The sequence below is a fragment of the Monocercomonoides exilis genome (assembly GCF_001643675.1).
Source record: "Monocercomonoides exilis strain PA203 chromosome Unknown scaffold13-1861174, whole genome shotgun sequence".
Lineage (NCBI taxonomy): Eukaryota > Preaxostyla > Oxymonadida > Polymastigidae > Monocercomonoides > Monocercomonoides exilis.
This window is the reverse complement of record NW_027150558.1, coordinates 1,593,614-1,608,322: the sequence shown is the minus strand read 5'-3', so window position 1 is coordinate 1,608,322 and position 14,709 is coordinate 1,593,614. Positions and strand designations below refer to the sequence as shown.

The 14,709-nt window shown below is 34.9% G+C and overlaps 4 protein-coding genes across 4 annotated transcripts; 2 read left to right on the top strand and 2 right to left on the bottom strand.

The window, feature by feature from the left end:
- Positions 1–1,169: 1,169 nt before the first annotated feature.
- Positions 1,170–1,697, bottom strand: MONOS_15393 (uncharacterized protein; the record flags this gene model as incomplete). The annotated part of the gene is made up of 1 exon (XM_067868265.1): positions 1,170–1,697. One exon carries the CDS (start codon positions 1,695–1,697, stop codon positions 1,170–1,172), a length of 528 nt encoding a protein of 175 aa, XP_067730951.1.
- A 5,883-nt stretch (positions 1,698–7,580) lies between these two features.
- MONOS_15392 (uncharacterized protein) lies at positions 7,581–8,920 on the top strand (the record flags this gene model as incomplete). The annotated part of the gene is made up of 2 exons (XM_067868264.1): positions 7,581–7,588; positions 7,681–8,920. The coding sequence occupies 2 exons, from the start codon at positions 7,581–7,583 to the stop codon at positions 8,918–8,920; spliced, it is 1,248 nt and encodes a 415-aa protein (XP_067730950.1).
- Positions 8,921–8,953: 33 nt separating this feature from the next.
- Positions 8,954–9,742, top strand: MONOS_15391 (uncharacterized protein; the record flags this gene model as incomplete). The annotated part of the gene is made up of 1 exon (XM_067868263.1): positions 8,954–9,742. The coding sequence occupies one exon, from the start codon at positions 8,954–8,956 to the stop codon at positions 9,740–9,742; it is 789 nt and encodes a 262-aa protein (XP_067730949.1).
- A 3,473-nt stretch (positions 9,743–13,215) lies between these two features.
- Positions 13,216–14,031, bottom strand: MONOS_16375 (uncharacterized protein; the record flags this gene model as incomplete). The annotated part of the gene is made up of 1 exon (XM_067869285.1): positions 13,216–14,031. The coding sequence occupies one exon, from the start codon at positions 14,029–14,031 to the stop codon at positions 13,216–13,218; it is 816 nt and encodes a 271-aa protein (XP_067730948.1).
- Positions 14,032–14,709: the final 678 nt, after the last annotated feature.

Genomic DNA, 14,709 nt, shown 5'->3' with positions numbered 1-14,709 from the left:
AATAAGTATTTCTTTGTATCTTTCAAAATCGCAACGATAGATGAGGTCTGGCATTGAATTCGATGAAAGTTGAACGAAATGAAAAAAAAAAAGTATCATTTTTGTTGCTCATTGAAGAAGTTGAAGAAGAAGAAGTCGATTTGAATGAAAAGACGAATTTTTTTCTCATCAGAATAATGAATGAAACATAATATGATGGCGTATGTGGTGAATGGATGCTGAGAGGAAGAATTGTGAATGAAACAGTTTTCGGTTGAGTTTTGCGGAGCTGCAGATTGTACAGCTTAAACATATCAGAAGGTCGATGATCTGATCCAATGTTAAGTGGGTGAAAATGGTTTGAAGGAGTTGGAGAAGTTGATGATGAAGAAAATGGATATGTAGAAGATAAGCAGTTTGTGGGAAAGGAAATGATGAAGAAGAAATAAAAGAATCGGAAGAAGAAGAAGAAGAAGAAGAAGAAGAAGAAGAAGAAGAAGAAGATGGTGAAAAAGAAGAATTGGAATTGATGTGATACAGTCCAAAGGCAGAGTGAGGCTGGATTGTTTGAGAGGATGAATGAGATGAGGATGAAGAAAGCAGTGAAGAAAAACATGAAACAGATGATGATACTAGAGGAATCTGTTTGCATTCTTCTTGTTGCATCGAAACAGAAGCACTGCTGCTTGGATGCTCAAAATGAGGTTGACTCCTAACATTCAATGAATTTGAAGCAGATGATGGTGAAGGATGATGCTCATTCATCATATTCCCTCTTTTCAAACAATTCCGAATGTCATTGTTCCAACCAAGAAAACGATGCTTTGCTGCTCCTCTCTTTCCTTCACCTCCTTCTTTTCTCTGTTCTCCCAAAGGGGGTAGAAGAGGCAGTATTTCTTCCTCACAAAATGACTCAAGCAACTTCTCAGTCTAACCAAATGCGTCACATAATTCATTCCTAATCTTCTCTTTAGCTGCTTTTGTATGTTCCTTTGGCTTTTGAGGATACGGGAATGCTTTGTTGTGTGTGTCTTAATCCAATCCCTTATTATCTGTTTTTTCTCTTTTTCTTCCAAATCAATCGAACTGCCCTTTCCTCTTTGTTCCTCATTCATCCCCAAACCATTCGCAGACATTTCCATCTGTTCCACATCTTTTCTCACCCCCTCTAAACTTCCATATGAAGTTATTCACAAAGATCCATCTGCTGATCCTTCTTCTGCTGCTCTTCTGTTCTCCTGTTGAATGCCATTAGATGGAGAAGAACTGCACACTTCTGGTTTCATTGGATGCTGCTTGCTTACACCCACCTCAGCATCAGCCTTCACAAGCCTCAGCCCACTCAGCCCAAGCGCCTCCACAACCAGCGGTACCATCGCTTCTTCCAGCTTCCCCTGAATCTCTTCGATTCTCTCCACAAACTTTCTGATAGCTGTTGGATACCTGCCTTTCTCCTCGTTCCCATCACCTCTATCTCTCCCTTCATCTTCTTCTCCCTTTTCTTCTCCCTTTTCTTCTCCATTTTCTTCTCCCTTTTCTTCTCCCTCTTTGCCTCCCATTTCTCCTTCCTCTGCCTCTTCTCGCTCCTCCAGCACAGCCAGCGCAATCACTACTGGAGACAGAACCACATCCTCCATCCTCAGCCACGCCTCTGACAGCTCCTTCGAATCAATCTCCCCAACTTCACATCTGCACGCCTCTACTGTTGCGATCTCCATATTTGCAGCGACGTGTCAAACAGATCGTAGATCGACGGGAACGCATTCACATCTGCCGCTGCAAAGATCCGCTTGCTCCTCCTACTTCGTGCCAACTTACACTGCAAGCGAGGGAAGTGGCGCTTCATGCTCAACTGGAAGCATCGCAGAAAGCACCACATCATATGCACACACAACACACCCATACAGCACCGCACTTCGCGCCACAACATATCCCCACAGTGTCTGTTGCTCCCTCAGTAACGACTATCTGTGATTTTCATTCACTTCAGCTGGCTCAGGCACCACAATATGCAGCCGCCTCTATATGTTGTCCATCACTGCTGACAATGTGCATAAAGCATTCATCGTAGACACATCCGAACTGTCAACTGCAAGTGCTGAAATGATGTTGATAAGTATTATGGCTTTTCACCTTTCACCGTCTTCTTCTCTTTGCTTCCTCATATCTTTAATGGAGAACCAGGTTGGTATGCTTCTTCAGATTGTGTTGAATGTTGAAGAAGAAGGAATGGAAGGAACGAATGAAGGATGAATTTCTCACGTTGGAGTCGAAATAGAAAGAGAAAGAGAAGGAGAAAGTAGAAAGGAAGAAGCGGTACTTGTGTCACATTGAAGAGAGGAAGATAACGGAAAAATGGAAGAGAAAGATGAAAAATACGAGAAAGAAAAGAAAGAAAAGGAGAAAGAAAGAAAGAAGAATAGCAGGAGTGAATGAATGAGATGAAAAATCTTCATTTGGGGTAGGGAAAAAAAAGATATCAAAAAGCAGGATGGTATTATTATTATTGTTATTGATTCTGATTCTAACAGATGTGTTGACACATTAGCTTTCTTTTTCACACTTCAAGGAATTTTCCATTTTGTAAAGAACAAACTTTCAAGATGACCTGAATAAATCAATGTCAAAACAAATATAGAGAATATTTCAATCTTCAAAAGAAGAACTTTTCTGTTTGAACACACTTCAAAAAAAGTTTTGAAAAATGATATATATATTGAGATTTTTCTTTGATATGGATTTTGAAAAAATCAATTTTAACGATGAATAGAAATAAATTTCCGAAATTAAAGAACTTTCCTAATAAAATAGTGGAACATAGTTAATTTTCTACAAAAATTTGTAAATTTGCGAAATAATGAAAACTCAGAGAATACTCAAAAAATTGTTTGCACGATCGTAAAATATTTCCGTCATTCACATAAATGCACAGCACGTAACATTGTTTATTGTTTTTGTCAAGTGTTCACATCAGTTCTATTCAAACCCACAGAGCAATTCAAGAACAAAAATAGTTTCTGATGTTGAAAATCTTCAACACAATCATCAACGAACTTCTTTGAATTATACTCAAAGTTCTTAAAAGCTTTTGTTTTTCCAATATGACAATACAGCATACACTTCGTCTTTGAAATGGAAACTTCAATTTATAGAAGAAGCCGAAAGTTGAATAAAAAAGCAATCAAAAAAATTATCAAAAAGAAAAAGAAACGAAAACGGAAGGGATTATAATAATGGATTGAATTTGCTTGTTTGAAGTACATTTTTCACATGAAATTTTCCATTGTGAAAAAAAGGAGAAATATATTCAGATTATGGGATCGATAACCTTTATCGCTTCATTTTTTCTTTGTGAACAAAAATAATTTTTTAACAATTAATCACATTGATAAATGCAGTTTTCTATTTTGTCTCCTTCAAGAAAAAGCGAGAAGTGTTCCGCTGTTTGGCAATACATGGAAAAAATATCTTCCAACCAAGTGTCTGAGCTGCTGGAGTTCATGCTGTTGCACACAAACAAGGGGAAAGCAATTTCAGCAAGAATTCAGAAAATGTTTAATGGTTTGTTATATTTATTATTATTTGTCATAATCAATCATCAAACAATTCACATAATTTCATCAGATACAAACAACTTCATTTTAATAAGAATTGCAAGCGTTTACAACAACGAACAAAACATCCACACAAAAGTTGCATTATTGAAGAGTGTGTGTCGTGAATACTCTCTTTCGCATTTATGGCAGTTTGGATTCAGCTGTACGGCCGGCAACTACAACCACGCAAAACAGAACAGCAGCAATCTCTCCTTTGAAATTGGATCTCCACAGAAACCTCCTATTCAACCTTCAAAGAAAAGTTTCTATTTATTTTTTTTCAAAATGTTTTTCATTTCTTTTTCTTTTTAATTATTAATAAATGTTTAGAATTATCAAGAGAAGATGAAGCGGTTTTTCAGAAGTTTTTATTGGAAAATTCGACTGAATCGTCGGAAAATATCTCTCGTATTTCTTTTTCGAAAAAAAGTCTGCTTTTTTTATCTCTTTTTTTGGTTCAATTACTAAATTGATAAAGTAAAACATCTTTTCTTTAATCTAAAAACAGAGAAAGATCATTTTGTTTCTTTTGATGACGATTTTACTATCATCAACAGTGATTCGGATATGGAGCAGGACGATGATCCTCTGAAAAACTATTTCATTCCTGAAGAAAATTCGAGTTATGAATTTTCAGAGAGTAACATTTTCCCCTTTACAAATGAAAATGACAATAACATGGAAGTTGAATACGAAGGGGCTCATACATCATTGCAGAGTGAAGTTTGGAGAACTTTTTGAACAAACACCAATTATTTGTTTGCATGATGATGTTGAGCGTTGTCATGACAGCAGTAAAGATATATCACATCTGAGAAATGAAGATATTCGAATGGATACTGACTACTGTCATTCTTCAAGCAACCAATTTGAAAATCAGATCGATAATACCATTATTGAATCAGCTTCAAATTTTGATGATCATCAGGTGAATCAAAATGATTGCAATAATCAATTATCAGATATTCTGAACAATTTATCACTGCACAATTATGGAAATACATGTTGCCTTGCCTCTATCATTCAAATATTTAGAGTTATTGTGACTCATTGTGGCAAGATTCAAAAAAGAAAAGGAAAACTGTCTTCATTTCATACAAAATTGTGCTCAATTGTGTTATGCTCATCGAAAAGTTCATCATCAACGCAATCATTTGACAATTGGACGTGGACGGAACCTTTTGCAAGAAATTGGGAAAAAAGGCACAGGCTTGAGCAAAGAGCTCAACAAGAATTTTATCTCACATTTACATATATGTTCAGTGATTTAATCTGCGTGCTGCCAGAATTAAATAACTTGATGAACATGAACATTCCATTCCCAAGAATTTGCTGTTGTTGTGGTACCAAAACAATTGGCGCTTTGGAATCAACACCGATTATTAGGCTAAATGGAAGCAACATTGTTCAATCATTTAATGAATCATTCACAATTGGATTTTCGAATTCAAACAACAAGGAAGCATTTTGCTCAAATTGCAAACAAACAACAAATCATTTTTCTAATTTACAAATTCTTTCTTTTCCCAAATTTTTAGCCATTTCTCTGGAAAAAGAAACAGGAATTCATGGCGCGAATTTTTGTGTTGACGAAAATATTAGCTTTGTAAAAGAAAATGGAGAAATCAACGCCTTAAAAAAGCATGTTGAATGAGCTCACAATTATTCACTTATAGCTTTGCTTTTTCACACTGAGAACAATGAAAATGGGCATTTCTTTTGCTTATGCAAACATCACAAATTGTTAAGTTATTCATCTTCAAATCAAAGTTTTGGTTGGATTTATTGCAACGATTCATACGTGTCACATGTTCGCAACAACATTCAAACAATCATTAATGAACAAGCAAGTTGTGGAAACGAGCCAATTCTTTCTGTCTATGCTCAAGTGAACAATTATGAGCGGGAATCTGTTGAAATTCCATTTTCCCCAACACTAACGAACAACACATTTATTCTTCCTCAACATAATTCATCTGAGAAAACTTTAACAACAATCTCAAATGCTTTCACTTCACAAGTGCTCCCCTCTTCTTCGTTTCAACAGAATAATCAACAAAGCACATCTGTTGAATTTATTTCCAACATTCCAAACACTTCTAACTTCACTTCACAGTATTTCAATACAAACACTTCATCAAATTCATTCATTGAATCAGAAAAAAACTCCATTTCACATCATTCAAGATCAATAGATGATACAACACAATCATTTTCCAACTCATTATCTGTATCAAAAAATGAAAAACAACACGCAAAATCTATCATTTCCAACTCCTTTTGTAAATCATCTAATCAAACAACTCAAAGAAATATGAGTCCAACTTCTCATTGTAATCAACATAAAGAATTTTGTTTTTCTCATCCGTTGAAATCTTGTGATCAAGCAAGTTCGAAGCGAGATACAACTGTGCACAAGCAACCAACCAGGCTTATTTCCATGCCAAAAACAAAACTGTATGAAAAACTTAAAGAGTTGAACATAAAAATGTCTCTCAGCACATTCTACAAAAAAACGACTCACTAAAAGCGTGCCAAAAGGCGTTCTGATCTCTGTGATCTTTGTCAGAGATATGAATCGCTTCAAAAGAGGAAGGAATATCTAATCACACAAGGTAAGCAACTTGATGCAAATGAAAATGTCATTATGTCGTTAATTGAGAATCATAAGATAATTGCATCCAATCAACAATCTTACTTTCGTCTTTTGAAAAATAACATATCGAAAGATGAAGCGTTGCTTTTGTTTGACTTTAAAGAAAACTGGAATGTGCCCATTAAGCAAAACAGCATCAGCAAGGACTTCTTCAACAAACAGGAGGTGTCTCATCTGTGCATCATTGTCTATCTGAGAAATAAAGAAAATAAGATAGAAAAGCATGTTTTCAATTTTTTGTCAAACGTGATGTCACACGATTATCGTTTTGTAATCGACTGTCTCGATAACGTGTTGAGATTGAGTTTTCTGCAACAAAGAATGACTTTTCATTTTATGTGTGACACTGGAACACACTTTCGAAATTCTTATCTTCTCCATTATCTCTTATCTGATTCTTCTCGCTTTGCACGTTGAAAGCATTGCACACTTTCATTCTTTTGTGAGAAACACGGAAAATGTGAATGCGACGGAGAATTCGGTTATTTGACAAGGTGTATCAACGACAACATTGACTGTGAAACAGAGTTGAATAATATTGATGACTTGATTGAGTTTTTTCAGAAATATTCTCAAAATGGAATGTCTCCAGTTACAAATTTGAATGAATTATCAAATTCTTTAAGAAGATACTTTTTAAAGTTTGTTTTCTTTTCTTGGAGATTCATTTTGTTCATTTTTTTTATTTTCAATTTCAGATATATTCCAAGCAATATCATACTATGGAAGAAAATGGAAGTTCAGTCTTTGAAAACGTATTTGTTTTACGAAAAACGAGGGAAGGAAATTTTTCGCTCTGTCTTTTCACCGAAAAACTCTGAAGGTGAATCAAGAATAGCATATTAGGAGTCGCGATCAAGAGACGAAAGGAAAAGAAAAAACAATGAATGTTTCAAGTCAAATCCTTCAAAGAACATAATTGGAAATCAAACACAAAATATACTAAATAATAGAATAAATAATTGTTCAAATTTTTGTGATTATAGTTTATCTTCAATCTTTGAACCTAATATTTGATTTTTCACTTTTTTGATGAATCAAACTTTTGTTATGAAAACAAAAAATATTTTTCCAACAGGAATGTTTATTGCTCAAGCTCTAATCATTATGTTTTTAACATAATTTTTGGGGTACTGCTTTTTTGCATCGATGCAAGGAAGTGGCTAGGCTGATTCCATCCTGGGATTGTGCTGTGACCGGTCCAGCACAATCCCTTGCAGGCTTTGGGGACAGAATCAGCCTCCCAGGATAAACTTCCTATTGGAATCATTTTTTGTTTCAAAACAAAAGTTTGATTCATTAGTCTTTTTTTAGTGAATGTCGACATTCACAAAATTTTGAGAGTTTTCATGCATTTGTATTTTTTTTCTCATTTTTGATTTTTGAGAATATCAAACTTATTTCTTCTTATTGTCATGTTTTAGAAAAATTCAAATCATGCACAATCAGACTCTTGAACAAAGAAGGAAAAAGAGGAAACAATGAGCAGCAGTGTGAGAAGCCCTTGTTGCCATGTGCAATAATTAGGTTTGGGCTGAGGCATCTGACACACGATTTTCTCAGTCAAGTTGTTGTTGATGAGGAGTCAGTGATTGGTGAGGAAATTGGACTGGACACGCTCACACTGAGTGGGATGCATGAAGTGCAGAGTCGAGTGGTTGTGAAAGGGAGGATGAATTGCAGCAAAGAAATGATTGTGGAAACAAATGGGCAGGTGTATGTGCGATGGATACAATTTGCCTTTGAAGAAGTGGAATCAACGCCAACTCCACTTCCAACAACACATTCATCATTCATGAAGATAAGTTCAGGAAAGACATCGATCAACATGTGTTCATTTGAGGGAGTAAGCCAGGCTGAGGGGAAAATGGTGCAACTGCCATTCTATTTGATATTTGTGGAAAGAGGGAAATGCTCAATGGGAAATGTAAGTGTTATGTGGCTTTCATTTTTGAGTGAAGCAGCCATGATTATGGAAGAGGATACTGAAGTGAGTGGATTGCCGCTCAGAAATATTGAGGCAAACAAAGACTGCATGAAGATCAGTGGAGCTGAGAATTTGAGAATGGAAAAAGGATGGATGGGGAGTGCGAATGGAGGCGAATCAAACAAGAGCAATAGAGAAGAAAGTGAGCTTTCGTTTTCCATATTATCATATTCATTTGAAAATGACACATGCTTGGATGAGAGTGCAGGAGTGGTTGATGTTGAAATGATAGAAGGAAATGTGGAGTTTTCGAACTGTTCATTTGGTGGGTGTTCATCAAAAAGAAAGAAAGGAAAGATGGCATCTCTTTTGATGTGCAAAAAGATTCAGATGAAGCAGTGCTTGTTTGATGGTGAAACAAATGAAAAGCAATCGAATGAGGAAGTGGATGTGTACAAATGGAATGGATCAGTTGTTGAAGTGAAGGAAAGCTCTGCAGAGATGAAGGTTACCAGTTTTGTGAGCTGTTCGAATGGAGACCTTTATGTTTGCGAAGGAAGGTTGAAGATTAAAGATGGAAAGCTTGAGAACAATAACCCTGGAATTGAGAAAAAACCATCGGCGAGAAGAAATACCATCTGTTCTGATTTTGCGTCGTTGAATGTGATGAGTTTGAAAGGAGATAGATGGGAAAGAAACACATCATTGTTGGTTTTGGATGAAGGATGCGAGTTGAGTGGGAAGATGGAGGAGAGAGCATAATCATTCATCATTCCAGAGTTGAAACGAGTAGAAATGGAAGAGATAGGAGCAGAACTGCATCTGAGGTTCAAAGGGAAGCTGCTGATTCCATGCAACAAATCGTTCAAGATTGTGAAACAGATGGGAGAGGAGGAGGAGGCAGTGGAAAGGCATGGATTCCAGGAAGAAGGGAATGTGTCAGAAAATGAAGTGAATGGAATGATTCCAAAAGAAACAATAGAGGATGCAGGAGATGATGTGGAAGTGAGTGTGTGCATTTTGTTTGGAAAAGGTGATTCGCCTTCATCGACTGATTCATTTGTTCTGAAGAACAGAAGCGAAACCGAAGGAAAAGGAGATGACAGAATTGTTGAAGGAGGGAAAGAAGGAAAATCTTATTGGTTGCTAATTGTTATAATCATGGCAGTTACTCTTGTGATTTTTCTGATTATATCTGTTGTTTTGGCTGTTCGGTGGAGAAAGGTCAAGAATGAAGCAGAAGAGTTGGAGATAAATGTGAATGACACAGTGAAAAAGGATCCAAAGGCATTTGAGATGGTGACAATGGAGACGTCACCAGAGGAGCAGTGGAGGAGAGCGGAAAGGGAGGCAGAGAAGAAAAACGAAGAGAGGATCAAGAAGAGGGTGTATGAGAAAAGTTTGGGACATTCCGAATCCTCAGAACACCTTCTATCTGAGAGTGGATCAACTGAATATATTCTGGGGAAGGACTCAGACAAAATTCCAGAATGGGTACTGGAGAAAGAAGAAGAGGAGGAAATTCGTAAGAGATCACCTTCATTATCAGTCTCATCCACTTCAACCACTTCGACGATTGATTAAGATTCAACACTTGTTCGATGTGAGGATTTTCGTCCAACAACTTCATCCGAGTTGAATCATGAAGATACTATCGCGTGGTTGTCTTCTCGTGAAGAGCTGATTGCAGATTTGAGGGATTCGTTGTTCATGCCTCTTTTCAAAAATTAACCAGATAAGGGGGCTGGTGTTTGATGCTCTTAAGAAGATATTGCTGACAACTGTTCTAATCTTCTCTTTGAAAAATAATCCGATTCTTCTCTTTTCGAAATGTTGACGTTCTTCAATATGTGTTGAAAAAAATTTATGACTTGAGATTATTTTAATTTAGAAGACAATCTTTTAAAACAGTGAATTTTCTGAATCACCAAATGATTCTTTTGTGCATATTTTTAAAAATAATAATAATATAGATAAATGCTTTTTTGTATCTGCCTTCAATGAAAGACAATACCGATTAATGATCATTTTCTCTCTTTAAAATTTAATAAACAAAAGAGCTAAACAAATACATCATTTGAAACAGACTCAAACATTTTCAACTTTGAAGAAACTTCATTTTCATCATATACAAATTGTGTGATTGATATTTAAATAGCTTTTTCGTTTGCATTATATCTCTCAATTTCTGCTTTTTATTTCAGTTGATTTCATAAAATTTTACTCAAATATTTTTGATTATCAAATGAATGAAAAGGAAAAGATATTGAGAAGAATAAAACTGTAATTTATCAGTAATCTCAATAAAATATAACCTTAAAAAATTATTGATATATAATATCACAAAATTTAAAACAGTTTTGGTTTCTGGTGATAATAATAATAAAACAAGTGAATTGATGATATGGAAAATGAGGCAACACATATAATTTCTTGAAATCAGTCATATTGTGAAGTATGAAATGAGCTTTCGAATAGTTGAAATAAACATTTGAATGATGGAAAAAAGCAAATTTTTATACAACTTAAATCGATTTTTTCGTTTTTGATGAAATTTAAAATCCTATTTGTGAAAAAAAAACCAATCAAAATTAAAAATTTAATATTTTTTGAAACAAAAAGAAAAAAAGAATAATAAGTTCACAGGTGCAAAATTGGATATAAATGAACGTATTTCATGAGAAATTTCTTCACAAAATTCAAGAGATATCAGAAAAAAATACAAATTCTGTTTCCACCATTTCCCAAACTTCATTATGGTTAAAATGATCCATGTAAGAAAGAAATTTGGACTAACTTTAAAAGAGTGATTTCAAAGAAAAGAAATAAATATTTATTTTACAAGAAGATAATTTTTGTGTGTTTGAGATTGTTTCATTGAAAATGCTTTCATAAAAAAATACCCCCGAAAAAATTTATGATTTCAAAAATAATCACCCATATTTGATATTTGTGTTTATAATTTACACTCTTAATTAAGTGACATTCATTTTTTTTTTTTTTTTTTTTTTTTTTTTTTTTTTTTTTTTTTTTTTTTTGTGAAAAACAAATTGAAACTTAGAATTCTCTTTCATCGATATTATTTTGAACTTGTTTTTTTTAAAAATTTCAATCACAAATTCATTTGTTTTATAATTTTGAACATTAATGTTGTGTGTTATTGTTGATTAATATTTTTTTCGTTATCAAACCAGTTCACTTTGCACAATGTTGGATATGTTTCAAAATAAATGAGTTGGTTCTTTGAAACAACAACAAACAAACAAAAAAACTGAAACACTTGAAAAACAAAACAAAACAAATATAAACAATTTCAAAAAACTTTTTGCAACATCAAACGATAAACAAAATAAACAATATTAACATCTTGTTCATTCAAGCTAACACAAACTCAATCATTTTCAATTTCATTCTCTCGAAATTCTCACTCATCATTATCAAATTACCAAATATTCTGAACAATGAAAGGAAAAAGAAAAGGTCGCACCAAAACAGCTGATTCATGGAATCAATGGCAATACCAAACAAAAAAGATTACAAATACTTCAAGTCCAAAAACTAACTTGACTGTTTTTCTTTTGTTTTCCATCAACTCGACACTTTCTGATATTTCTCTCTCTTTGACTCAAAAAGATCAAATTCAACAAAGAAAAAAGAGAGATACAATGATAAAACAACATTTCACACTCTCGTCAACTCTCCCTTCCAAAAACCCCACTCAAAGATCAATGAATTCCCTCACAACTCTCTCTATTAATGAATCTCGATATATACAAATATAAGCGGGACAATAACCAATTTAATTATAGGGACATTATAGGGACAAAAACCACAAGAAAACAATCGGATTCTAACTATTGTGCACCTGGGAGGCTGTTCGTCGTATCCAGGTCCGGATAAAGCAGCCCGAAGGCTACAGTATCTAATACGAACAGTCATGTCCAGCACCCTTCCAATTGAGTGCTGGCTAAGCATACACAACAACTTGTTTCTTAATAGGGGACACCATTAATACAATTTTGAGATTCATTTAAAGATGAAGAGTCAAGAAGAAGCTCAAATCTCCTTGAAAGAAGATCTTGAGAAGATTGAGAAAGAAGAGAAGAGTTTGATGATGTGATATCAGAGTGAAATGACTTCCTTGTTCGTTGCACTTTTTCTTTCATTGTCGAAGATTCGAGGGCAACCAGAGAGCGTTGAGGAAGATATCCAACAGCAGATGCGCAGACGAATGAGCCTTTGCGCTCAAAATACAAGTAGTCATTTATGTGGGGAACTGACAATGATGGCCATAAAATTTGCTGAGATGGTACATATTCTTCAAAGTACCTCTCATGAACAGAGTCATTGACAGATGATGTTGATGGAGAAGAATTAGTTGAGGATGATTTAAAAAAGTCTTGTTGTGATGTCGAAGAAGCAGATGTCGAAGTGTTCGTATTGTTATTGAAGAAGTGGATCAAGTCATGAATTGTGGTGATGTGTTCAGTTGATAGGTTGTTGTTGATTGTGTTCACAAGTGCACCAAATTCACTATCATAAATATTCTTTCCATAGTGCTCAGTGAAGAAGTTGAGTTGTGTATTTTTCTTTTTGAGAAGTTTGGATTGTTTGGAGAGGATGAAGTGAAGAAGGAAGCGATTTCGGTTGTGTGGACCAGAATCGCAGAAGAACTTAAAAGTGTGAGTGTCTGAGAAGAAGTGTCTTTTGATCACAGATTCCAGACACTCAATAACAAATCTGTGATCATTTGAGAGGCAGTCGGAGAAGAAGTTGAATGTTCGTTTTATTTGTTGATTATTAATTTTTTGAAGAGAGATGATTGTGAATTGAGATACTTGTTGATAGTTGAAGAATTCCTGTTGAAGCTGGTTCTTTCTTATAGGCAGCTTCCATTTTTCTTTAAAGTCGAAGACGAAGACTGCTTCTCCCTCTTTCAGATTATCAACAGTTGATTGAAAATGTTTTCGTTGCATTTCTGCAACAAGACGATGTTGACGAAGAAGTTAAAGCGTGTGAAACTCGGCAGAAGAAAGTCCATTTTTGTTTTGAGAAGATTAGAGTTTGTTCTCCAAATAGTTCAACTTTTCACACATTCCACAAAGATCTGTACGCCTTTTCGCCTTTGAGAAGTTTGTTGTCAGCTTGTAGAAGTGAGATAATGAAACTTTGACATCCGTTTCTTCTGAAAACTCTTTCCATAATTTAGTCTTTGGCTTGAAGATTAATCTCTTTTCATTGGGAGAAAAAATGCCCGTTTTCTTTCTTCTTTCTTTAAGTGTTTCCAATCCATATGAAGATGTGATTGACGAAGAAAGTTGTGGAATGGAAGCTGTTCGAGGAGGTGGTGTGATGAATGTTGATGATGATGATGATGATGACGACAACGATGATGATGTGTTATTTAAATTGTTAAAATTTGATGTTTCTGAAGAAGAAGAAAAACCACCAAATTGAATTGATGAAAAAGTTGGTTTGGTTTTTTCTTTGATATAGTATGAAAGTGACGGAGTGAAACCTTGAGCATAAAGATCCTTCCATGCTTTTGTCCAATATTCAATGTTCAGTTCTGTCACATCAACGTCGTTATAAATATCCCATATGCAGTTGTTTACGCTCTTTCTTTTGATCACAGCAATGTAATGTCCATTCTGTAGATCAAAACGCTTGAAAAGAATTTGCCCAACGAGATGATATATGATGATTTCCTTATTGTTCTTTTGCGTATGTTGAACGTTTTCTGTTGAAAACCCTTTGATAAACGATCGCTGGTGAACACGATCAGTTTCAATAAGAAGAGTTCGTGAAGGAGCAGAGCTAGCAGAGTAAGTGCATTCGTGACAGAGGGCCAGAACCTCTGGAAATGCAGCCATTTCCTCCCATCTCTCAGCACAGCTTTTCTCTTTGCACTCGTTGCAATAAATGGTGTTCTTTCCAATTAAAACTTCAGTTGCAAAAAGAGATGATAGGCCGTTGTGAGGAGAAGAAGAATTAATAACCACATTGTTTCCAATTTCATTGAAACGATTTGAAACTTTTTGGCATTTTTGGCATTTGAAATGAGTGATTTAAACAGGATTGAAGATGTCCTTATTTATCAACTCAATTTTTTGAAGAAGTTGGAGAAGATTGTCGAATGCATGAGCCACATTTTGCTGCTGCCTTTTTCCAAAGTTGCAGAATTCTTCCCATTTATTAATAAGCGATGGGACCCACGAACGCACTGCCATTCCATCTTTAGCCAATTGTTTACAAACACTAAAAACACGCGAAGATGTGTTCTTCATAGCTGTTTGTTTATTGAGAAAAGATGGCTTTTGTGAAATGATTGAAGATAAGCATTGAAGAAGAGAGGCCAGATAGCAAGTATTTCCTAAATTTTGCAAGCCTTTAACTGTTTTTGATGAAGAACTGGAATCTTTGTTAATTTTTGAAAAGATAGATGAAGAAGGAGATTGAATTGCAGGAAGAACATCCATTTTGTTGCTGTTTGAGATGATTTGCGGAGAATAATCATAAAGTGTTTCATCTCTATCATCTTCTTGTGTATT